Below are 25,604 nucleotides of genomic sequence, written 5' to 3'. Positions count from 1 at the left end.
AAGGGGGGGCTAAACTGTCCTCAACAATATGAAGGTCATAGTTCTGTTAATGTTGGCTTTGGTGGGGCGACTAGTCTTTCCATCAATGTATTACTTTTGAATATAATGAATTAAGCATACAATGCTTATGTCATCGGGACTATCATCATGTCAAAATCTTCTTAGCATGAAGAAAGAGACACATCAGGAAGCCTGTTGAAGATTTAGGACAATGGTCTGCTCCTGTAAAACATGTCTCAGGACCACTGATCTGTACAATTTCTGGGAAGTCATTCATTGCAGACCATACTGTGACTGCTACTTGGAGTTATGCAATAGGCCACCTGTGCAGGAGTGTGATTTTTTCTGATGCATTCGCCACAAAATATACATAACAATGAAATGTAAATAATTAAAAATAAACCCTGTCCTTAACACCTTACCTTGTAGTAGGCTCTCCTGTTACTTAGGTCTTTGGATTTGGACCCGAACTACACATTGGATCTCTGGTCTCCTAGTTGCTGATTGCAGAACTTGGGACTTTTCAGCCTCCACAATCACACATACCAAGTCTTTGTAATAAATTTCATTGTCCATATTGGTGCATCTTATTAGTTCTATTTCTCTGGAGGACTCTGATTAATAAAATAGACCTGTATGATGAAAAGAAATTGAATTCATAATTGAAGGGCTTGTCACACAGAGAAGATTGGGTGGGTATGGCTTTGATGGGCAATTCTATCAAACATCCAATGAAGAAATAATACTAATTGGGGCACCTGGGTGGCTCAGTGGGTTAAAACCTCTGCCTTCAGCTCAGGTCATGATCTCAGGGTCCTGGGATGGAGCCCTGCATCGGGCTCTCTGTTTGTCAGGGAACCTGCTCCCTCCTCTCTCTCTGCCTGCCTCTCTGCCTACTTGTGATCTCTGTCTGTCAAATAAATAAATAAAATCATTTAAAAAAAAAGAAATAATACCAATAATATGCAAACACTTTCTGAAAATCTAAGAGGAAGAAAAACAGAGCTTATTTTTGAGGCAAGCAGTAACCAGGTCTCCCCCTCCCAGCCAAAACAGATCAAAATATCATAAGAAAATAAAATACATTTACATGAACTTCGATCCTTACCAATATTAATAAATTAAACCAAGAACATATTTAAAAAAGCATGTCCTAACCATGCCAGTCTATCCCGGCTGTGCAAGGTTGTTTTACAGCTCTGAGTAAAGGGCAGAAACCATATGGTCCTCCCCATAGGTGGAGAAAAAGTTGTTGAAAGAGGTCAAACTCCTTGCATAACAGAACTTTTCAGTGAATTAAAGAATACGGTACTGAAAATTCTTCCAGTTAAGAAAAGGCAGAGCAGGGCTTGCTTCAGGAGCACATATACTAAAATTGGAACAATCCAAGAAGATTTGCGTGACCTCTGCACAAGGAGGACACTCAGGTTTGTGAAGAAAAGGCAGAGCCCTCCTTTTGACAGATTTTAAGCACAAGATAACAAGAACAGGAACATTTTGTACAGTTGTAGACAGACACCAGGAGAGGAAGAGAACATCCTTTTCCCTATTAGAAGCTTTACCTCAGGTTATGATGCCTTGAAGGACGGCAAGGGTGGTGGTACAGAGATTCTCCATAATTCATGATGGTAACCATAAGTACTGCAAAAGAACCCAGAGGAGTCACAGAGTGGAGGGGATGACAGATTTCTACTTTCTTTCTAAGTTAAAGGATAATTTAGCCAAGACTATAGAACATGCAAAGGCTCCCTTATACTTTTGGAGAATATAACTCCAGAGATGTGGACAAATAACACATTACTCCCATCTTTGGATTTCCTGACATGGGCTCTATAAATATTGTGTGCTATTTTTCTATTATTATTTGTCAAGGAAGCTAACATTATCACAGAGGAACCAGTGTTGTTAGCAAAACATATGAAGTATAATTTGGGAGGCAAGAAAGTAAAAACCCCATATTTATGAAAAAATCCCATATTTTCTATTAAAGGTGAGGATTTCTATGGGCAAATCAAGGTTTTATTATAAGTCAAAATATTTCCCCAAACAGTAAGCATGTGTTTCATTAGTGAGGTCTTTGGGGAGTGGTAGGTAAATAGGAATTAAGATTTGCCCTCACACTGAGAAAAGAGTGTGCAAAGCTTTGGCACTCAAGACTGTGGCTATCTGAAGCATAGAGATAAATGATTATCTCTGTCAGCATCATGCATTTTACCCCATCGTAGAAACCCATCTGCAAGAAACACAGAGCAAAAAGATGTCTTTTAGGGTGGTGTATCATTATCTCTTCATTCTGTCTTATTGAACAAAACCTACATATACCAAATTCCCACAGCCTATAGTGTCTGATAGAGACACAGATCGTATACTGCTTGCCGCTTTGGGGGAATTTCACTGAAAAGCCTCTGAGATCGATCCTAAGGTACTGGTGTTCCCAGGTCCTGTACAGATACCGAGTTAAGACCGAATGTTGTTTTCGGACAAAGGTGTGTATTTTTCTTTTATTCTTATTTACATGGCTGTTCCTCTGGCCTGTGAGAGGGCATGTCAGTTCCATGCCAGGCCCTAAGACTCATACTACTTTTCCTGAAATTATTCTTAGGAGGAAACCATAGCCGTAGAATAATCTTATAAAAACTACTTTTTATAAAACTAGTTATTTGAGAAGGACATAAATGTCTAAGGGGATTTTTTTTTCATTAAAAAAATGCTTGACTCTCTAGTAGCAAACTTAATGTTACAATTTTAAAGATTTATAGAACCATTCCAGATTGTTCTCTAAAACCATCTCAGCCATGTAGTCATTTTCAAAAGACAGAAAAGAATTGGCCTAAAAATCATATACTATCTAGAATTTACAACACAGAGTAGCTTTCTACTAGTCTGTAAGTCTGGCTTGCTAGTATTTTTTAGTGCTGCTTTATTCAATTTTATGTAATGACATTTGACTTTTTTTTTTTTTTTTTTGGTCAATGAAAGTACTTTGATCCAAAAGGAGGATGGTCTTGATCTGGAATTATATGCTTTGAATGATCATTACTCTTGTTGAAAAAAATTATATGGCATTGAGTGGACTCTCAGTTCCAAAGACTGCTTTGTTTATCAGGTATCAATGAAAAAAAATATTTTTTAGGATGTTGATTCTACCATCATGAAAAGTGAGTTACAGTTTGTTCAGAGAAAAGTATTTTTGCTTCAGATATGACTAATAATAAGGAACAGGATTAAAGATTTAAAAAAAAACTAAATTAGATAGTAAGGGCAGTATCATACTAATTACAATGTTATCAAGAAATAAGAAAAAATACACATTTATTTTCATACTTAAGGTAGATTCTCTGTTGGTAATAAAAACAGAGATTTTGAGTATGAGAAGGCAGTAACTGTCATTGAAACAAGGGTAGGAATAAAGTCAGAACATCATGAATAATTCTATAGAAAGGATCACTGGTCTGCATTAAACAAATTCAACATTTAAATACTAGCTTTCGGGGCGCCTGGGTGGCTCAGTGGTTTAAGCCGCTGCCTTCGGCTCGGGTCATGATCTCAGGGTCCTGGGATCGAGTCCCGCATCGGACTCTCTGCTCAGCAGGGAGCCTGCTTCCCTCTCACTCTCTCTCTCCCTGCCTCTCTGTCTACTTGTGATCTCTCTCTGTCAAATAAATTTAAAAAAAAAATTAAATACTAGCTTTCAAATATGCATGATTTTTTCCATCCCATTTTCCATTTGAAAGTAATTACTACTGACCCTTGAACAACACAGGGGGGTTCTGGGCACCCTCCCTCCCCAGAGTAGAAAATCCGATATAACTTTGGACTCCCCCAAAACTTAACTGTTAATAGCCCAGTGTCGACTGGAAGCCCTGCCAGGAACATGAAGAGTCAATTAACACATACATTTTATGTTATATGTATTATATACTATATTCTTACAATAAAGTAAACTAAGGAAAAGAAAATGTTACTAAGAAAATCATAAGGAAGAGAAAATATATTTTTAGTACTGTACTATCATACTGTAAAAATCCACATATAAGTGGACTTGCAAGGTTCAAAACTGTGTTGTTCAAGGTTCAACTGTATAATGTTTCCTTTCTTTTCCTTTTTGTTTGGCCAATCTCCTCAGAATAAAAGGCTTTAATTTCTGTAGAAGAACCATCAGATTTTACAGAATTTAATAAAGGTAGGTAGAAGAAATATTTGTTTTATTGCTATTATTTTAATATACTTTCTGATAAATTTGAACATACCAGTACACCATAAAGCTAGAAATTTTTACAGTTCTAGAGGAAAAGTGAAATTCTAGCTCCATGGACTCTACCAAGTTTCCTATGATTTCACTTCAAAGAGAAATGTACACGAAATAGTATCCATTGCCATCATGATGAAGACAGAAAAGGCTATACTATTTTTTGTTTATACTCAGGATGGTCCATGTGTTCAAATAATAAAACAGATTTCTTGCTGTCAGAGAAGAAAAGCACTCCTAATATGTGGGTATTTTGCTTAACATTTCTGTAGGCAGATCATGAGTAGAAAAACAAAGATTTGAAGGCTCAGACAGATGTGGTACCGAGCCACCAACCCAGCTATGCGAGTGCAAAGATGTGTGGCGAGTTGTGTGCAGTTTGTGTGGTGAGTCAGTTGTGTGTAGTTCATGTGGTGAGCCAGTCAGGAGTGTCAAGAGGGAGCAAACTCTGAGTCTAAGAGCATGCATGTTACATTGTTGCTTGTTGAGTCAAATGCTGTTAGTTCTTAAACTTCAGAAGAAGCCTGAATCTAGAGACAGAACAAAAATAACTATGCCAGATACTACCTAGGAACAGAAGTGTAAATGAAAGAATTCTATACAGCAAAACACAGAAACAAAGTAACAAATACTTTGTTGTCTCTCCATGGGGCAGGAATACCAGGACTAGAGGGCAATATTAATTTTCAGCTGCATGGCCAAGATGGTCAACATTATTTCAAGACAAAAAGATCCATAAGACACATGCACTAAGGCTAAGATCCTCAGCTTTCCTATAATGTAAGTCTAGATTCCTTACATAGCCTTTCTGGAACTCAAGATAAGAGAGAATATGCCATTTGGACCTGCTTGAAGTACATTGCTAAATAATAAATGTTAGCTTTCCCACTCTTAAGCCTGGTGGTGGGTATTATGGAGGGTAAGTATTGCATGGAGCACTGGGTTTGGTGCATAAACAATGCACTGGAACACTGAAACACTGAAAAGAAATAAAATGAAGAAAAAAAGAATTGAAACAATTACATGGCCTAATTTCTTACATTTAGCACAGTACCTACCTTTTACTTTGAAATATTTGCGAACACTATTGCATGGAACCAAAGAGACTAATCCTTTTACCTGATCTTTCTGGTCAGCACATGCCAATCATGTGTTGTGACTCAACACCACCTGTGACTCAACATCACAACCCACAGGCTGTGAAGACCAACGGCATCAAGGGGCATAACTATGGATCTTCAACAAAGAGACCAAGCCATTCGCCAGGGCCAGTCTGGACCAATGCCTTTCCCTCAGGAGGCACAGAGCAACCTACAGAATTTCCAAAAGGGGAAGCCAGTTATTCTTGGGGTAAGTACAATGAAAGTTCTCTAGGGATTTTGAGGTGGCTCATATTCCCTTAAATTTTCTCTGGATCAAAGCTACATGATGACCTGAGAGGAGAATTTGGAGTGTTTGCAAATAATTCCCAAATCAAGAGAAAAATAGGAATTTCAAATAAGAAATCACATATGCCATTTAGCCAGATCAACAAACTGTTTTATATTTGGGAACACTGCATGAAAATTTAAGCACTGGTCATGGAATTCTCCAAATTAAAGGAATGCTGAATTATTTACAACCTCCAAATGTGGGGCAAATAATTCTAAAGCTTATTCCTCCTAACTCAAAGGCATTTTCTCATTTTCTAGGTGAGCCAAATCATGATCGGCCTAATGAATATTTATCTGTGGATTATGGTACAAGTCTTCCTTTCATTCTATGAATGATATCTAGGCCCAGGGAACACTGCATATGCCTTCATTTTCCTTTTGGGACCAATTTTCGTAAGTCAGTTGGAATCACTTTGATTTCTGTATTACTTAGGATATATGTAAAATCCTTAATAGTTATCATTTATAAGTACAAAATTCAGGGAAAAGGATTGAGAGGTATTTGGTGTCAGGAAAAAAGATTACAGAATGATGTATTCACAGACTAACTCATTGAACTTCAACATTTTACAGTTAATCATATCCGGAACTGTGTCTATTGTGTCTGGAAAGAAGACAACAAAACAAATGGTACATTTATCTACAGTTTCAGAAAATTAAGACAGGCATAGCGTACACCAACCTTTGTCTCCAAAATGATCAAGCTGTCTCCAATTCCCAGGTTTCTCTTTGCCTTGAGTTGAGATCCCAGAATGATTCCTTCCCTATTCCCCACAGGTCATGTTGTCTCTGTCCGGCTCAGATGAGAAATTACCCAGTAGCAGATAGCAACCCTGTGCATAAGTTTTATGAATTTCAATTTTATTTGAACTTTAAATAAAATGTACACATATGTACAATCACTTGCCAGTTTCAAGCGTAGAAGAACAGGTTCTGATTCTTTTTCAGATCTGTGTCAGCGTTGGAGCAAACACTGTGGCGGCCGTATCAACAGGACTGTCACTAAAAATCCTTGCACTCAGAGTGATCCTATCCCATTACTTCTTCTTAAACATATCAGCTCATTATCTCGTGACTGTAAGTATTGACAGATCCAGTGAAAAAAATCTCCTGGTACTTATCCATATATATATGTAATTCCTTGCAGACGTCTTTCTCATCACAAGTGGGCAATTGGGCACTGCTTAAAACTGACAAATCACTTGGAGAAAAAAGTCAGGGCCTCGACCCTGAGTGAGTAAATATCTCTGAACTATAAATTATTGGTAATGTTAGGACTTAAGTACATCAGGTGAGCTAAATAAAACCCTTATTTGAGATGAGACCAGAATGGTCTCAACAACAGAAAGGCCTCAGCCACCTGATCAGCATCATAAAAGATGACTTAGAAGACATCAAGTTGGTAGAACATGGATTGAACGAAACCATCCACATCAGAGGTGGGGGCTTTAGCTGACAGTGCACAGACCTCCGCCAGTGGCTTGTGAAACTGTCCTCTGCTACGGCAGACCTTCCGCCAATGAATTCACTCAATAATTGTAATTGCTGTCTTTATTAAGGTAAAGAGAAATCTAGATGTTTAGTCCATTCAGCATAATTATAGACATAATTATAGACAAAGTCCAGGATCCTTTCTAGAAAGTATCTGTTTAATAAAACCGACACTGATCTCCTTGATTATATGGTGAAAAGTACTGTAGAATATAAAGGGATCCTAAAACGTTTTAATTTTTAGACACCTCAGTAAAGCATGACTTGCAAATGTGCAGGCTCTTTACCAATGGGTTATGCCGAGAAAAAAAATTGGTTAAGAGAATCTCACTTCTTCCATGTGAAAATTATAAATGAATGAAATTGCAAATTTGGGAGTCTATAAATTAGAGTAATTATGTGTATCTCTGCCCAGATTTTATCTGAAGGTGGCCAGAGTGGGATATTTTACTGCCATTGACAATCTGTCAATTAGTTACGAAGGAGAACCCGCAGGATCCATGCCAGGCGTTCCCTTGCTCAGTCCTTCCATCTTTCCTCCCTGCGTGATTTTAATTTGCAGGGGATTTTTTTTTATGACACTCACCCTCATCATCTTGGGATTCATCATCTCGGTGTTGCTGTCTGCATTTGGATGCAGTGCTGTCTGCTGTGATATGACCTCAGTGAGTGTCTTTGATCCAGAGGACCCAGAATGCGTTCTAGGATATTCTTTGCCACTTTTACATTTACCTCTTTAAGTTTTACTGAACCGTTCAAAGCATACAAAACATCCAAGACCCTCTGTCAGGTTAGGAGCCCCTTGAAATCTGTTTTGCCACTAGCAGCCACATTTTCCACATGTACAATTATATCTTCAATAGGGACATTTACATTTCTTAATTTCCAAGCTGTAGGTCTTTTGTTCTTTTCTTGTCATATTATATTGGCCGTGACTTCCAGTAGATGTTGAACAGGAGTGGAGAGGGCAGACACAGTAGTACTGGGGGACAAGGGAGTACATTCAGTAGGTCAGTATTGGGTATGTTGTAACTGTAGGTTTTGGTATATGGCTTTTTTCAGATAATAGGAATTCCCATCTATTCCTAGTTTTTTGAGTTTTTTCTTTATCATGAATAAATAAGTTTTGTCAAATACATTTTCTGTATGTTGAGAAGATCATACGGGCTTTCATATTTATTCTGACAATATGGTGAATTGTATACATTGATTTTTTTTTTTTTGTTAAACCAGTGTTGCTTTCTTGAAATAAACCCCATCAATTCTGGTGTATTATCCTTTGATATACTTTTGGATTTGATTTGATAAGATTTTGTTAATGATTTTTGCATCTATATTGAAAGTTATTTCTATGTGTTTCTTATGATATATTTGTCTTGTTTTGGTATTGGAGTAATGCTGACCTCATAAAATAGAAAGGATTATGCTGAATTACTTTTTTCCTTAAGTATTTGGTGGAATTAGCCAGTGATATGGCTAACCAGGTGGAGTTGGTTTTGCTATTGTCATTGTAATGGTTTTGTCTATACATTAGATTTCTTTAATAGATATTAAACTATTGAGGTTATCTATTTTTGAGTCAATGTTCATAATTTGTGTCTTTCAAGTAATTCCATTTCCTTCCAGATGTTAAATTTATTTCATAAATATGTTCAAAGTGTTTCTTTATTTCCTTTTAACATCTCTGCATTCTGCAGTGATATCCCTTCTTTCATTCCTTACATTGATAACTTTTGTCTTCTATCTTTTTCCCTTGGTCATTCTCAATGAAGTTTAATCCACTTTGTTGATTTTTATTGTAACATCATCTTAATACAGTTATTTGTTAATACTTTGTTTGGTATACTTGAGCCTGATCATTGAGTTGGTAGATAATAGGTAGGTAGGTAGATAGATAGATATTCCTGAAATTTAACTATCATTGGAAATATTTTTATTTTTTGTTTTGTTTATACTTATTTTATTTTAGCGACATATAGTTAATAAGGTACTAAAGCAAAGACCAAGAGAAGTTGGTTGGAACTATGAATTTCCTAGAAATTGCTCTGAAGGAAATAATTTTATTTAGTGAGTTAAAAGAACAAATACAGTCTTTGTCAGATTAATAGAAAGAGAATGTATGGAAATAAAACTATCAGTATTGAGGATTATGGTCATAATGCTTTTGATTTTGTGGAACAAAACATTATGTATATCAACTTTGTCTGAAAACATCAGAACTGCTTATCAGGAGTTCTAGGTGTGGAAATACAGCAAATGAGGAAACGCAGAGATCAAAACATAAATTTTCCTCCCCCACACATACGTACAGTCCTTGATAGTCACAGAAGAGACATAAGCTTAAGAAGACTACAGGCTCCCACATCCCTGTGGTGGAACAAACCTAGGTAGGTTGAACTTTTTTTTTTTTCCATTATCCAGAGCACCAGAATGTACTTTTGTCTATGTTCTGAGAGGCGCAGATGTAGAACCTGACAGACACACTGGACAGAATGTGGGCTCAAAGCAGAAACAGTTCTTCCTTTCTTTCCATTATTGGTAGATACTCAGTGCCGAATATTTCAGGAATTTTTTTTTTTGTAGATAATGCAGAAAGTTTCAGTGGCTTAGACACATTTGATCTTGTCTTCATTCCTGCTTTCTGACTTCCTGATTATGCAAGCACCCTTTATGCATCAGCAGATAGATAGTAAGGCTCAACATTAAGAAGGAAGTTTGTCTCCAGTCCTATTTTCTAGCAGACCCAATTTATGATCCAGGGGAATAACTTGGTTAGAATTGTGACATTGAAATTTTTTGTTTACAGTCTGCAAGTGCAATTCAGAACTTCAAGCCTGGACATGGTGAGCCAGCTAAGTTCACGATAGTATTCTTGGTGAGAATCATGAAAGTTTTATAACTAATTTTGTAGAGGTAGAATAGAGAGGATTAGGTGGGTTTGAAGCTGTGTTAACTTATAAAAGGTAATAGGGCTTTGAAGTTAATGTTTAAGTTGAGAGCAATGTGGTAAACAAAGCTAGTTTTTGTACTGTGGAGTAACCAAGAAATACTTCACTGTCCTTCTCTAACTAGGCAACAGGTGAAAGAGCAGCATTTGTTAGAAAGATGATGACTGTAAATGTGAAAATCCTGCTCAAAATATTGAACAGTTGGGTCATCTGGGTGGTTCAGTGGTTAAGAAACTGCCTTCGGCTCAGGTCATGATCCTGGGGTGCTGGGATCGAGTTCCGCATCAGGCCCCTTGCTCAGTGGAGAGCCTGCTTCTCCCTCTCTCTTTGCCTACCTCTCTGCCTACTTGTGCACTCCCTCTCTCCCTCTTTCTCTTTGTCAAATAAATAAAGGAAATCTTTTATAAAATATATTGAAAGTTGAATGGTAGCTTAAAAAGGAAAGGCTGAATGACAGGCTTAAGATTTGATAGACTATTACAGTATATAATAACATATCTGTAATAAAAATCATTAAAGTGAATTGTAGTGAGTAAAGTAAATATTATGGTCAATATTTTGAACCTAAAATACATATTTGTTGAGTGAATGGATGAGTAAATAATGACATTTGCAGTGAGGAGTGACAGGAGATACTTTTTGGAGTCACAGTTCATTTTCCCCCAACATAGTTACTCTGAAATTTATGGCTTTCAAACACTCAAACCTGTTATGTGTGGGCTTCAGAAGGCTAAGTAAGGGATGTGTTAGTCTGCACCAGGCTTTATCTGAAAAGCAGATTCTTACTTATCAGAGCTCTGGCTCTTTGGTCCCACATCTGTAAATATGCCTGTGAATTTGGGTAAGTTATTTACCATCTTTGGATATAGGAGTCACATTTTAAGAAAATATAATAACGGATTGATGAGATACTCTTTATTTATGAAATATTAATGGACAAGACTCATCCACTAAAGAAATAGGAAAAAAAATGTTCTTGTTAGCACTTCTAGTTGTGATCACATAAGATAAATTCCTGTTTCAACTGCTTAATTGAGAGCAACTACTGTGACTAGAAAAATTGAATACTTAGGATTAATTTTAAGTGTCCCATAAGCATTCCATGTCATGATATTTTAATTTTTTCACTAGAACTGCAAAGAAATTTATACATACAAACATAATTGGGACCAGTGTACACTGCTACCTCTTTTTTTTTTTTTAAGAAATGTGGCATGGATCTCAAGAGTCAGAAGCTATGTTTTCACTTTGATCCAGGAATTTTATACATAAGCAGTTATATGATGGGTCTAATTCCATGTAATTAAAATAACAGGAAGAGAAAACATAAGAAGAAATTGTATAAAGTATTATCAAAATTAAGTTAAAACATAATAGGGAGAGTGATAGAATTCATAAATACCAATGCAATAAGGAATAAAGTCTGCCCTATTTTCCAAACTTAATTTAATGTTAACAAATATTCATAAAATTGATATAGTAGAAGATGATAAAGAAATAACAAGCTGAGGGTTTTGAAGGGGCGGGGGGGGTTGGGAAGTTGAGGAACCAGGTGGTGGGTAATAGGGAGGGCACGTACTGCATGGAGCACTGGGTGTGATGCTAAAACAATGAACACTGTTATGCTGTAAATAAACAAATAAAAATAAATTAATTAATTAAAAAAAAAGAAATAACAAGCTAATATTTTCGGGAAAAAAAGGTTAAAGGTGAGTTAGTTTTCAAGGGTGGCCATTCTGGGGTTTGCTCTACCATGGAAATTCATCATTGTTTTTGACAACAAGGGTGCATCCTAACTCCGTAAGAAGATAATTGAGAATTTACGTCACATTTATTATATCTCTGATGGTACTAGGAAAATTGGATGCGTCATTTCTAGTATCACACCTATTAGGCATAAGCATGATTATATTTTATGTTGACAAACCTGGGGCTTCAACTAATTATAGCATTCATTGTCACACAGAAATTAAAGGTAAGGTGACTTTTATATAATGTATTACCAGGTATCTCCAATTTTCCTAGCATAATTATGGATACTACTCCTATTCTCTTTCATGCTCAAAACTAACTTGGATTGGATGATAAATTACATGATACATTTAATTAAATTCAAGGGAAATGTCTTTAATTCAGATCTATTTGGCTTTATTTTTTTAAGGTTTGATTTATTTGTGTAAGAGAGAGAGAGTACAACCAGGGAGAACAGCAGGCAGAGGGAGAAGCAGGCTCCCTGCTGAGCACGGAGCTCAACTTTGTCCCAGAACCCTGGGATCATGACCTGAGCCAAACAAAGGCAGACACCCAACCAACTGAGGCACCCAGGTATCCCTCTATTGGCCTCTAAATCCCAGATTATTTTCACTCCACCATGGATATATCACTTAGATATATCACACCTCCCATGATGGGTAATTTCTTACAAGTCTGTGGCCACATGCAACTTAAAAACAAAAACAAAAACAATAGCATTCCTTAACCTGGGAGGATATCTTATAGTTACATGGGTTTTGATATTCAACCTCTGTCATCTCTCTCCTTAATTTGCGCTGTTGTTTATCACATTAGTGATATGAGTCAGCAGCAGAGACATATGAACATCACTTGGCCAGTGACTTCTCTTCATATATGATAAAGACCTCAGATAAAAAAAGCCCAGTATCTACTTCCATTATAATAAGATTAACAGTATTTGGCATATGATGGTGCATCTCTGCCGCAAATAACAGATGACCATCTATTACAGAATGAACAAGACTTTGGCTTCTGATAGGATGCCTGTGGACATTCCTCCAAACCAAAACCAAAGTACCCTCTTGGGAAAGACAGAAATATCTAGTACCCTGAAATATCTACTAGACAAGGTGGAGAAATTCCTGAAGGAGAATCTCGAAGCACTGGGGGTAAGTAAGTAGACCACTAATAAAGAATTTTGAACCAGAAGAAACTGGGGGATATATTGGGGGAGAAGGATTATTCTGGCTAATTAAGTGGTTGGGATAGAGACCCTAGGTTATGACCTGTGTCAACCATTCTGTGGGGTAGAAGAAAGACACTTTGATTAAAAGAAAGGGACCATGTTTATATGGGCATGGGAGGGGTGCATTAAAAGGAGACTATAAAAGTCCTAAGCTCTTGGGTGAGCCTCATTGTGACTGTATCTTATTAAAGAAAGTTGACCCATATGGACTGGCCTCTGGCGGGGGGGGGGGGGGGGACACACACTCTCCAGGATCTGACTCTTCTTAGCACATCTTTAATAAGATTCAAGGGTGTCAATCCTATGGATGACCATGATGTTTGGACCAAGTGATTCTCTTGCCTGAAAAATGCTCACCATTATCTTTAAAACAGATTTTGTTTGTTTTGTTAATTTTGATGGTTGGTAATTTGTTTTGTTTTGTCCCTTATCCAGATGGCTCAGCTTATGATTGGTGTGAAATGCTTCTTTTATGGGATAATTGGATTTCTTCCTCCTAATTCTGAAATGCACAGAATCATTTTCTTCTCAATTTACACAGGCTTCTCCTTCTGGGGGGCATTGTCTGTGAGTATCTCACATCCCAAATTATAATTAATCAATCATGTATTCATTCATTCATCAACTCAGCACACAACTTGTATGGCATCTTGTCAATTCTAGGATACTTGCAACAATACTTAGTGAAGACTGAATTTCCAACCTGAACTTTAATATACATCCCAATGAAACAATGCCCTGAAATTCTATTCATTGCTCTATACTATGAAGCTATTCAGTATAATCTTGTTGTTTTGCTTGAGAAAATCCTGTGTTTGACACATGGAAGAAGTGTCTCTGATAATATATAATAATATATATAATATTATAATATATAATAATATTTGTAATATTATTTGTAATAATATTTGAATCAGAGAAGCTGCTGGGGTTTGGGACATGGTACTCTTCTTAAGTCATCACGCTTTTTGGCCAAATACATTGAGAAAAATGCCATGTAATCTGAGCTCACATTCTCCCTTTTCTGCACCCCAAAGTGTGTCTTTGAATTACAGTTACTCTACTTATTTTATTTCCTCCACATTGAAGAAGTAATTTTCCCTCTGGTTTTTAATGTCCACTTCTCTTATTTAGCTAAAGGAATTTCACTGGTCATAAGAATTAAAGTATACCTATTTTACTTTAATTGTGTTATGCACACACTTTAACTGGGTCTGCTATCTTCCAAATTCTGAAGGGATGGCCTGGGAGGTGGGGGGCACTAGATAAGAAGATAGATATGAATCTGACAATGGGGTGGGAGGGTGAGTTGGAAGAAGCTGCTACCGTCCAGACACCTTTCTTATTTTATAAACAGTTTATCATTTCTGGAATTCTGACTGTTGTGTCTGCCAAGAAGCAAACAAAACCACTGGTAAGCCAACAAGTTTTCCATTTGTCATTCAGGGAGAAAATGAGAACTTCTATAACATTCTGACTTTCCCATGTGACTCCCAGTCACACAGGGGATTCATCGTTTTGTAGTACATTTATTTCATCATATAACTGTTCAGTTGGCCCAATGACTCATGTGATCATCTTATGGCTAGATACAGACAAGCGGGATCTCCTGGGATTTTAGAAATTCCGATCCCCACATCTTGTCACCATAAGAAGAATGAGTAAAGTTTTATCTAGCTATTTAAGCCTTTTTTTTATGGTATGGGGTAGCGCAATGTTAATAAAGAAAAAAGCGTGGCTTAGGCTTGAGCAAGTGGAGGGAGGAGCTAATGCAGGGTCAGAAACTAGAGATGCTAAAATGTCCCTAATGTTTTTATCCTATCCATGGCATCTCCCGATTGTGATTTGCCATTGAACCGAACTGACGATACAGGGATGATGAATGCTTCTAGATCCCAGGGCTAAGTTAAGTCAGAATTCTCTTTATAGGGTCTAGAAACCCCTGGTCTTTAATTTATAAGCTAGTAATTTCCCTTTTTTCTTTTTCAGCTGAGAGGGAATCTAGGTGCTAACACTCTTAGCACCTTGGTCTCCTTTGTTGGGATCTGTATTCTGTCATGCAATTTAACAAAAAATGGCCACTATGATTGCAAGAAGGTAACTCTCTGTTTGGACATCAAATCAGTTGCAACTGTAAGTATTATCCTCCTGAATTCTGGGAAGACTGAATGCTTATCTGAGAATGATGAAGATGAGATATGATCATTGGTATATTCGGGAACATGACAAAAATTCTTGCTTGCAGGTTCCTTCCAGATGCCTCTCTCCTGGTGTCACATTTAGAAAGAGAAAAAACTATTTCTTTACAACAGCAAAGAGCCCCAAATTCTGTGAGCTGAATTTTGAGAAAAAATGGTGAAGAAATAGAATGATATTAAAATCTGAGTCAAAATTTGCAAAGAATAATAATAATAGGCATAATAATAGATACATACATGGGCTAGGCCTTAATACAAACTTGTCCTAATATTCTGCAAAGAAGTTTTAGTGAGAAAAGTAAAGCATCTTTCCTTTGGTCACATAGAACAGCTCAATAAGGGGGTGCCTGGATGGCTCAGTTGGTTAAGCATCTGCCTTCGGCTCAGGTCAAGATCCCAGGGTGCTGAGATCGAGCCCTGTGTCTGGCTACCTGCTCAGTGGGGAGCCTGCTTCCCCCTCTGCTGCTCCCCCTGCTGTACTCTCTCTGTCAAATAAATAAACTCCTTTAAAAAAAATCTGAGTCAAAGATTAGGGTAATTTTTACTTTATCCATTATTATTTTTAAATTATTTCCTATCATAATGTTCATCATTATTAGGAAATTAAAAATAAATATTACCCAAAGCTACATGGAGAATGAACATTTATTCTGACTTGCCACTACCTAAGAGAAGATCCTTTTTTGCAATAAAGCCATGTGAAAGTAATGGAGATGAATGGTCTGAGGCAGAGGAGAAGAAACCAGTATTGGAACACTAGAGTATTGGAAGACACATTTCACTTACTAGGAAAATGACCAAAAAAATTTCACACCTTAGAGTGTATTCTAAATTAGGAAACTTTCTTTTTTTTAGTATATGTGCTGCCGAAGCGAGCACTAAATTTAGGAAACTTTCTGGTTTTTTGTTTGTTTGTTTGTTTTTTAAAGATTTTATTTATTTATTTGACAGAGAGATCGATCACAAGTAGGCAGAGAGGTAGGAAGAGAGAGAGAGGGGGAAGCAGGCTCCCTGCTGAGCAGAGAGCCCTATGTAGGGCTGTATCCGAGGACCCTGAGATCATGACCTGAGCTGAAGACAGAAGCTTTAATGCACTGAGCCACCCAGGTGCCCCAAACTTTCTGGTTTTAATTAGAATTGAATCTAATGGAAAACTAGAAAATTTTAATACCTCACTGGGGAGATGTGAACCCCTGCCATTTCTGCCATTTGTATTGAGAAGTCAGCTTTGTAAGCATTGCCAACATTTCTTTTTTTTTTTAAAGATTTTATTTATTTATTTGACAGAGAGAGAGAGATCACAAGTAGGCAGAGAGGCAGGCAGAGAGAGAGGAGGAAGCAGGCTCCCTGCAGAGCAGAGAGCCCGATGTGGGGCTCGATCCCAGGACCCTGAGATCATGACCTGAGCCGAAGGCAGCGGCTTAATCCACTGAGCCACCCAGGCGCCCCGACATTTCTGATATCTATGACAGACTAATAATAACTTCAGTAATAGTATAACTAATAACCCACCACTACCACCAATAATAATAATAATTTTAAAAAGTGGAATAATCATTGCAAATTCTGAAATGTCATCAAGTTTAACGTCCCATCTTGTATTAGTATATTCAAGAATACTGACTGTCATCTCCAGCTCTTGTTTTTCTACAGCAGCACATACATTTCTTTTTTTTTCCAAAGATTTTATTTATTTGAGAGAGAGATCACAAGTAGGCAGAGAGGCAGGCAGCAAGAGAGGGAGAAGCAGGTTCCTTGCTTTGCAGAGAGCCTGATGTGGGGCTCGGTGAGATCATGACTTGAGCCAAAGGCAGAGACTTTAACCCACTGAGCCACCCAGGCACCCAGTGCATATATTTCTGAGTTCAGATCCAACCTCATGCCACCATTTTGTATAATATAATGTGTTCCCTTTTGAGGGTCCGACATGGGACTCTGAAATAAAACTTTCCAAACTATCATCAGGGTGGAAAGTAATGTGTGACATTTTATTTCCTTTAACAGGGAATTGTGATTGTCCTAATTATCCTAACTTGTCTGCAGATTTTAATTTCACTTCCTCTCTCCATGCTCAACTATAATGTGAATGACGAGGATCTTCACTGGGTAAGTGCAGTTCTTGGAAGCATGAGGATGATTTCAACTATTTCATTAAATGACATTGTCAGTGACTTTTTTTTTTTTTACCTTTGGTAAAATGAATAAGAACAAAACTATAAATGATTCTATGGATGACCTGAGAGTTACTAGTTGTGTATTGAGCACACTTGGAAAACACAGTGTATAGTCCTCTAGTCCATACAGAAATTCTCACCCATGGGTATATATCCAAGAATTATAACATCCATTCATCCATCCCTCCATCCTTCCATCCACTGATTAATTACTATATGAACTATACTCTTCAGTGTTATGAATACACAAAGTATCTATCACAATAATAAAATCAAGGTATAATTAATTTAAAACCTGAAGGAGATAAAATACATTATTACAGGTGTATACAATTGAAAATACAATATGCTAAGAAACACAAATATAGCTAGAATTTTATGTTTTATTATCACATGTAACAAATATGGGTAATACAGAACTAGCAGCATATTTTCCCCAACCTCATCACCTGCTTCTTTTGTGTGTTGAAATTATTGCCACACTTTGTGTCAGTTAGAGTTAATTCAAACAAAATGGAAAGGTTTATGGCATCAGAACTCCCCTCATTTGAAGTATGTAACATTTATCATAAGCATTAGATTCCATCATTCAAAGGTCTGGTTAAGCAAGTCTGAATTCCTCAGGGCAGTCCATCAGGAAAGGAAGACCATGGGTGGGATGGACCCATGGGCATGGCAAAAGGTATCACCCATCGGTAGAATTTCTTCTCTTCCACCTTTTCTTATAAGCAAGAAGAAACGAGGCTTTACCTTCAATGCTTTGGAAATCTCCTCAGTTTGTTTTCCAAGTTTACCATTTACTAATTATGCTTTCCACATAACTGTCAGAGAACATTCTCTTAAACTTCTGCTGCTGCACACAAGACCGTCTCTACAGTTTCCACTAATGTGTTCCTCACTTCTTTCTGAGCCACACTGACAATCTTTATTTCGAAAAACAAACATTTGAGGTATTTTAGGCTTTCTCTATACTGTTCCTCAAAAGTTTCTTCCTCAAAGTTTTGTTACTGAAAATTTTTCTCCTCAAAATTTTCTTCAAACTTGCTTCATCCTACTGCCTAATTCCAAAGCCACTCCTGTATGCTAGGTATTTGTTTACAAATCCTAGATATACTTAGAGTCATAATATTATATTGTTCTCCCATTTCCAGCAGTACCAAAATACATAATAATTTTGTGTTGTTGCCTGACAAATTGGATTATATTATTCTTAATGGATTATTTTATAGACTTTACAGATTATTTTTTGCCCCCCCCCCTTTTTTTTACAGATTTCTATATTATTTCGCTGGAAAACACCTTCTGAAAGTATTTACGAAGACGTGTGCCCTCAAACTTCAATCAATCAAGAACTTCAACGTAAGAAAGAAACAACTTCACGTTATCCTGCAGATACTAGCAAACAAACATGAGGCTGCTCTTTTGTATTCTGGAACCATAGTGATAGCAAGAAGCTCATACTGGGACCACTGAGGCATAAATACACACATGTGAGGCTACAACTGTGTGGATCAGAGTCATAAAGATAGCAACTGGCATTTATAATAATAAGAATTTGGTGGTCACCACCTTTTTTTTGTTTCTTATGGTTGGATGTCATCACAGTCTAGGTTTACACCCTATTAAAAAAACTTAACCTAGAAATATTGATGGCTTAACACATCAGAAGTTCATTTACTTCCTATTTTACATGTTCATTATTAGTTAGCTATTTACTTTAGACCCACACTAATACAGGTTCTACCAAATAGAATAATTTCTCAAAAAGTCTTTTTTTTTTTTTTTAGTTTTGCCAAGGTAGGGAAAGAAAAAGTTATAAATCAGACCTTTGGCAATTAGATACTTTGGTCTGGAAGAAGCATGTGTCACTTTTTGCCACAGCCCATTAAACGGTCATCTTCCCAGCACTGTATGGGAGACAGGAAATGTAGGGTGACGTAAAGTTACGAAGTTTAATGTTTGATGAAAACAATGAAGGAAACGTAGAGTTTCCTGAACTAATTGTGAAAATACTTTGCATGTTTGGTCCCTCACTTTTACACTCTGTGGCTTTGGGTCTGTATCTTCCATGACTAAACATCAGTTTCTTTATCTTTCAAATGGTCTAGCTTGAGCTGACTCAGTTTAGACTGGGATATCCATCAAAGAAAACAGTAAATATAATCAAAAATATTTTTGATTATATGAAATACTATAAACTATAGTATTTCTTTAATATAGTGTTAGGTTAATTAACTATACTGCATCACTCTAAGTACATTAAGCTTTTCTGATGGTATTTTACATAAATAAGCTCATATATAAAAGCTTGTGTTGTTTAATTGGCCTACTGACAAAGTGTTACCCCATTCCTCCTGAATAAAAGAACCAAAAGTTTTCAAAGTCCAGTAAGATTAATACTATGTCTCATGAGATCAAACAATTCCATTTCTGTTCTACACAATACAATAGCCACTAGACACATTTGGCAATTTAAGTTTAAACTGTTTAAAATAGAAAAAAAAAACTCAAGTCTATTTTCTTAGTTTTAGTAACCATATTCCAAGTGCTCAGTGGTAACTTGTGGCTAGTCCAAAATATTTGAGGAGAAAGATGGAGAAAACTAAGAAGAAAAATGGACAAATATACTAATATATTTGGAGACCTCAACACTTCTTCTAGAGCAACTTATATATCAACCAGGCAGAGAAGCAATAAGGGTATGGATGACCTGAGCAGCAGTATCAATCAGGTTGATCTAACTGATAGTTACAGACTTTTCCATCCAACAACAGCACATTTCTCTCAAAATTACAAGGAATATTTACCAGTTGGTTACTTCATGTGTTGAAACACAACTCAAAAATTTAAAAGAATGTAAATCATACCATGTTCCCAGATAATAACAGAATTGTGGTAACTGGAAATTCAAAATATTTGGAAATTAAACAACTTACTTCTAAATAGTCCACAGGGTCACAGAACAGTTTTTAAAATGTGTAAAAATTGTGAGGTTTCTTTTGGAAAAGAAAAAAAAGGTGGGAGTGAGCCTGGTGGTAGGTATTAAGGAGGGCACGTATTGCATAGAGCACTAGGTGTGGTGCATAAACAATGAATCTTGGAACAGTGAAAAAAAATAAAATTACTAAAAATTTGTAGGGTTTCTTTTATCCTTTTTTTAGCACTTCTTGTGATTTTTTTCCAAAGCCAGATGTAACATATAATATCTGTATAATATCTGTTTCTATCTGTAGCCATCTGTAGCAGATATAAACTTTTATGGAAGTATATGAACATGGTACTATGGACTGGGTGTCTGTGTCTTCCCCATCCCAAATTCATATGTTGAAACTCTCATCCCCAACATGATGGTTTTTGGAGTTTGGGGCCTTAGTGAGGGAATGAGGTAAAAAGGGGGATCTGTCATGATGGAATTAGTACCTTATAAGAAAAGACACAATGGAGCTTGCTTCCTCTCTTTGCTCTCTTCTATTTGAACATACAATCAGAAAATGGCTATCTGGAAGCCAGGGAAAAACCTGACCATGCTGCTACCCTGATCTCAGACATCCAGCCTCCAGTACTGTGAAAAATAAATGTGTTTAAGCTACCCAGTCTATATTATTTTGTTATAGCAGCTCAACTAAGACACATGAGTTAATAGATGTACATATATTTCTTTGCTCTGTTAGCTGAGACAACCTAAAAGAAATGACATCCCAATAGCAACAAGCACACCTAGAGCCCAGATCTGGATTTCTGATACCATTCTCTACTAAAAAGAAACAGGGCTGTCTGATGAAATGGCTGATTTCGGGCACCTGGGTGGCTCAGTGGGTTAAGCCACTGCCTTCAGCTCAGGTCATGATCCCAGGGTCCTGGGATCGAGTCCCGCATCGGGCTCTCTGCTCTGCAGGGAGCCTGCTTCCTCCTCTCTCTCTGCCTGCCTCTCTATCTACATGTGATCTCTCTCTGTCGAATAAATAAATTAAAAAAATAAAAAAAAAAGAAAAAGAAAAAAGAAATAGCTGATTCCAAGACTGGAGCAGGAACTACATAAGATGACCCTGAGAATATGGTCGTGCCATAAAACAAGGAAATGCTTAAAATGAGACTCAAAGATGGGGTACACCTAAGGGACTCAGGAGCCACTGTGATGAAAACAGAAGCAATTTGAGCAATAAAATAAAGTAGTATTTGATTATAACCCAAGGTATATGTATGTATTCATGAATTCATACAAATGAATCATTGAATGCACAAGGAAGTGGGAGAAAATGGACAAAGCCCCAGTGCAGAATATCTAATAACTTATGTAGTTACTGCACATTCAAAGCAGTAGGTCATAACTCTTGACTCCTTGAGTCTGGGCTGCACACAGTGGCTGTAGGTATCCTTCCAAAGAGTACAGAATAAAATTCAGGAAAAAGCTAAGTTTAGGTGGAAAAAACTGAAAAAATGTACTCAGGTGATTAAAGTCAACATCAACAGTGTGTCATGTTGATAGTATGTACCCTTGATTGGATATAAGAATGATATTTTGCTTCTGAATTTTTCCTCCCCAAAACTCAAAACTCTAGTCTAATCCTGAGAAAATATCAGACAAACTCCAGCTAAGGGACATTCTACAAAATACTTGACCAGTATTCCACAGAACTCTCAAGGCTATTGAAAACGAAGTCTCATGAATAGTCACAGCCAAGAGGAGCCTAAGGAAAATTGACAGCTAATAAATGTGGTGTCCTGGATAGGATCTTAGAACAGGAAAAGGGCACTGGATAAAAACTAAAGAAATCTGAATAATTATAATGCTTAAGGTAATGATAATGTATCATTAATTTAATGATAATGTATCAATATGGTTCATTCTATATTAATATAAGAAGTCAACTGATTTGGGAGGTATGGGGACTCTCTTTACTATCTTCTCGATTTTTCTTTTTTTAATAAATCTAAAGCTGTCAGAACTAGAAAATACCTTGAATGGCCAAAGGAATATTGAAAAAGAAAGCCAAAGTTGGTGACATCACAATTCCAGACTTCAAGCTCTATTACAAAGCTGTCATCATCAAGACAGCATGGTACTGGCACAAAAACAGACACATAGATCAATGGAACAGAATAGAGAGCCCAGAAATAGACCCTCAACTCTATGGTTAACTAATCTTTGACAAAGCAGGAAAGAATGTCCAATGGAAAAAAGACAGCCTCTTCAATAAATGATGCTGGGAAAATTGGACAGCCACATGCAGAAAAATGAAATTGGACCACTTCCTTATACCACACATGAAAATAGACTCAAAATGGATGAAGGACCTCAATGTGAGAAAGGAATCCATCAAAATCCTTGAGGAGAACACAGGCAGCAACCTCTTCGACCTCAGCCGCAGCAACATCTTCCTAGGAACATCGGCAAAGTCAAGGGAAGCAAGGGCAAAAATGAACTATTGGGATTTCATCAAGATCAAAAGCTTTTGCACAGCAAAGGAAACAGTTAACAAAACCAAAAGGCAACTGACAGAATGGGAGAAGGTATTTGCAAACGACATATCAGATAAAGGACTATATATAGTCCAAAATCTATAAGGAACTTAGCAAACTCAACACCCAAAGAACAAATAATCCAATCAAGAAATGGGCAGAGGACATGAACAGACATTTCTGCAAAGAAGACATCCAGATGGCCAACAGACACATGAAAAAGTGCTCCACATCACTTGGCATCAGGTAAATACAAATCAAAACCAAAATGAGATACCACCTCACACCAGTCAGAAAAACTATCTGAGGAGTAAAAGGAAACTGGTATTCTGGGTGCTCTGTGAAGTTCAGGGATTCTGAACAACCAGCGGAAGTGACGGCGGAGTGTGCATTCGTATTCTTAAATGTATGTGCAGCCAGAGAGGAGGAGAAGTTCAGGGGGTTAAATGCAGGCTGTTCTGAGAAACAATTGCTGAGAGACGGAAGGAGACGTACGTGTAAGCCAAGAAGTCAACAGTGGTCATGAGATGTGGGGCGGAGTCAGGCAAACAAATGAAAATCAGTAAGGACATGCCCAGACTTACCCGATTTTCTTGAACCTGTGAGGAAAAGAAGAGTTTAATGATCCATTTTTATGTTGTTTATTTGATGTATTTGAATTGGGAGAGAATTCAGGAATCCACCAGGTGTGAAATTTGGCCAACAACCGCCCCGATTCTCGCCTCTTACAGCTCCTGCTTTTCTGTCTTCTATAACTTGTGGGGATTTTCCATCTGTTTTGCAGGGAATGCTGACTGGAATGGTGTTCCTCTCTGGCAGAAGGCTGCATCACTTTGTATCTCTCTATCTATGCATGCAAGGTGGCCTGTTCTGTCAACAAGGTGAGTGCTCTGGGTCTTTATGGGTTCTCTCTCTCTCTCTGCCTCCATGTGTGTGCGTGTGTGTGTGTGTGTGTGTGTGTCCTCTCTTTGTGGGGAGGTATTAGGAAGAGAAAGTGGGAAAAAAAAGAAAGTGGGAAAATGTTGTTTCATATATAAATCTTTATCATCTTTGAAGGAGATAGTACAGGTGGACAGGGAGGGAAATGGCCAACCATACTCAGCCAAAGAACTGTCCCTAGACTCTGAAGAGTCCTCTTTTTCTGATATGAAGGTCATTTCTGGTATTGTTGAAGAAGGAGGGTTAAAGCAAGAATGAGAACATAGTAGACCCACCAGGTATCAGGATTCTGAAGGAAAGTGCTGAGAGACCATATTGTTCCTAAGCACGTGGGACAACTTCTTCCCCCTAACTGCTACTATAAGGATTCAATGTTCTGTTTCCACAGGTGGTGGTTTTCTTACCAAATAATGACAACAACCCCTCAGTAGTCTCTCCTGAACATGTATATGATGAGGTCACATTTTAGTAGATCATGGTGGTTTGGCATTTCCAATCAGTTTGACCTATTAATTCTCCCTTGTTTGGCTTTTTAACACATACAACCAAGACGGTGAGAATACACCTGCCTGACTGTCCTTAAGTTTATATACCTGGGATCCATCTGTGATGGAAACACAGTATAATAAAGATTTATTTTATTTGCTGATGAGGATTTTTCTTTTGATTGCCTACCATACCATTTATCAACTTTTCAAGGAATCATAAAACAGTTCATTCTATGGTCCCCAAATCTGCATAAATAGAAATAAATTGTTTGATTCAGATTTTCTCGTATCTGTCCACGCTGTGCCAAACCTTTCACAGGAGACAAAGAAATGCACGTTGGTTATTTCCTATTCCAACATCTCTGTGTGTCCCTATTTTTTTTTTAGATTCTGCCCCCCTGGCTGAAGATTCAGGACATTTCTACTGCCAATGAATTCTTAGTCAAGGTCAAGCAAAATATAACATATTTTTCTTCCTGGGTTCCTTGATACCCTTCTCAGATACAGGCATTTTTAGGATTCAGAATAGCCCCACAAAGCTCTTTAGATCCTGATTCCTAGAACCATTGCATATATTACATGGCAAATGTGAGTCAAACATTGAGAAAAGAATTAAGATTGTGCATTCTGGATTGTCTCTCAGGCCTAATATAATCATATGGGTTCTTAAAAGTAGAGAACTCTTCCTGGTTGTGGACATGGAGGTGACACGACAATGAAAGAAGAGTCAGAGATCCAGTGTGACAAGGGCCTGCCCCACCATTGCTAGCTTTGAAGGGGCTGGTGTCAGGGAATGTGATTATACTGGGCCCAAGAGACAATTCAGGAGACTCTCCCTATTTTCATCTTAATGAATTAATTAATTATATTTAATTAACCAAATATATAGCAATTATTTTTTTATTTTATTTAATTTAACATATAATTATATTTTATATAATTATATTTTATATAATTATATATAATTAAATATATTAATTTAATCAAATATATAATATTTATTTATTTATTTATTTTTAGAGAGTGAGAAAATGCCAGTTGAGTGGGGAAGGGGCAAAGGGAGAGGGAGAATCTTGGGCAGGCTCCCTGCCCAGCATGTAGCCCGATACGGAGCTCAATTTCACAACCCTGAGATCATGACATCAGCCAAAATCAAGAGTCGGGTGCTCAACTGGCTGAACCACCCAGGTGCCCCCTCCCTATTTTAAAGTCAGATGTAAACAATCCTTAAGAAACAATCCTCA

General features: G+C 37.2%; 1 protein-coding gene, 1 long non-coding RNA gene and 1 other non-coding gene across 3 annotated transcripts; all 3 read left to right on the top strand.

Moving 5' to 3' along the window:
- Positions 1 to 1,349: 1,349 nt before the first annotated feature.
- On the top strand, positions 1,350 to 1,458 carry LOC123950161. The gene has a single exon (XR_006820158.1). It is a non-coding gene; the product is annotated as a U6 spliceosomal RNA (small nuclear RNA).
- Positions 1,459 to 2,368: 910 nt separating this feature from the next.
- On the top strand, positions 2,369 to 5,020 carry LOC123949016. The gene is made up of 3 exons (XR_006820010.1): positions 2,369 to 2,486; positions 4,127 to 4,183; positions 4,905 to 5,020. It is a non-coding gene; the product is annotated as an uncharacterized LOC123949016 (long non-coding RNA).
- Positions 5,021 to 9,528: 4,508 nt separating this feature from the next.
- LOC123949015 (high affinity immunoglobulin epsilon receptor subunit beta-like) lies at positions 9,529 to 24,436 on the top strand. The gene is made up of 9 exons (XM_046016287.1): positions 9,529 to 9,560; positions 12,868 to 13,024; positions 13,537 to 13,668; positions 14,459 to 14,515; positions 15,091 to 15,234; positions 17,304 to 17,405; positions 18,745 to 18,832; positions 23,718 to 23,814; positions 24,261 to 24,436. The coding sequence occupies exons 2-9, from the start codon at positions 12,869 to 12,871 to the stop codon at positions 24,301 to 24,303; spliced, it is 819 nt and encodes a 272-aa protein (XP_045872243.1). The 5' UTR covers positions 9,529 to 9,560; position 12,868; the 3' UTR covers positions 24,304 to 24,436.
- Positions 24,437 to 25,604: the final 1,168 nt, after the last annotated feature.

Source organism: Meles meles, chromosome 8 (genome assembly GCF_922984935.1).
Source record: "Meles meles chromosome 8, mMelMel3.1 paternal haplotype, whole genome shotgun sequence".
Classification (NCBI taxonomy): Eukaryota; Metazoa; Chordata; class Mammalia; order Carnivora; family Mustelidae; genus Meles; species Meles meles.
This window is presented reverse-complemented; position numbering and strand designations above follow the sequence as displayed.

Coding starts and splice junctions, on each gene's coding strand:
- LOC123949015 (XM_046016287.1), top strand. CDS start 12,869: ATGAACAAGACTTTGGCTTCTGATAGGATGCCTGTGGACATTCCTCCA. Junction 13,025..13,536: donor AGAATCTCGAAGCACTGGGG/GTAAGTAAGTAG, acceptor TCCCTTATCCAG/ATGGCTCAGCTTATGATTGG. Junction 17,406..18,744: donor ATGACGAGGATCTTCACTGG/GTAAGTGCAGTT, acceptor TTTTTTTTACAG/ATTTCTATATTATTTCGCTG.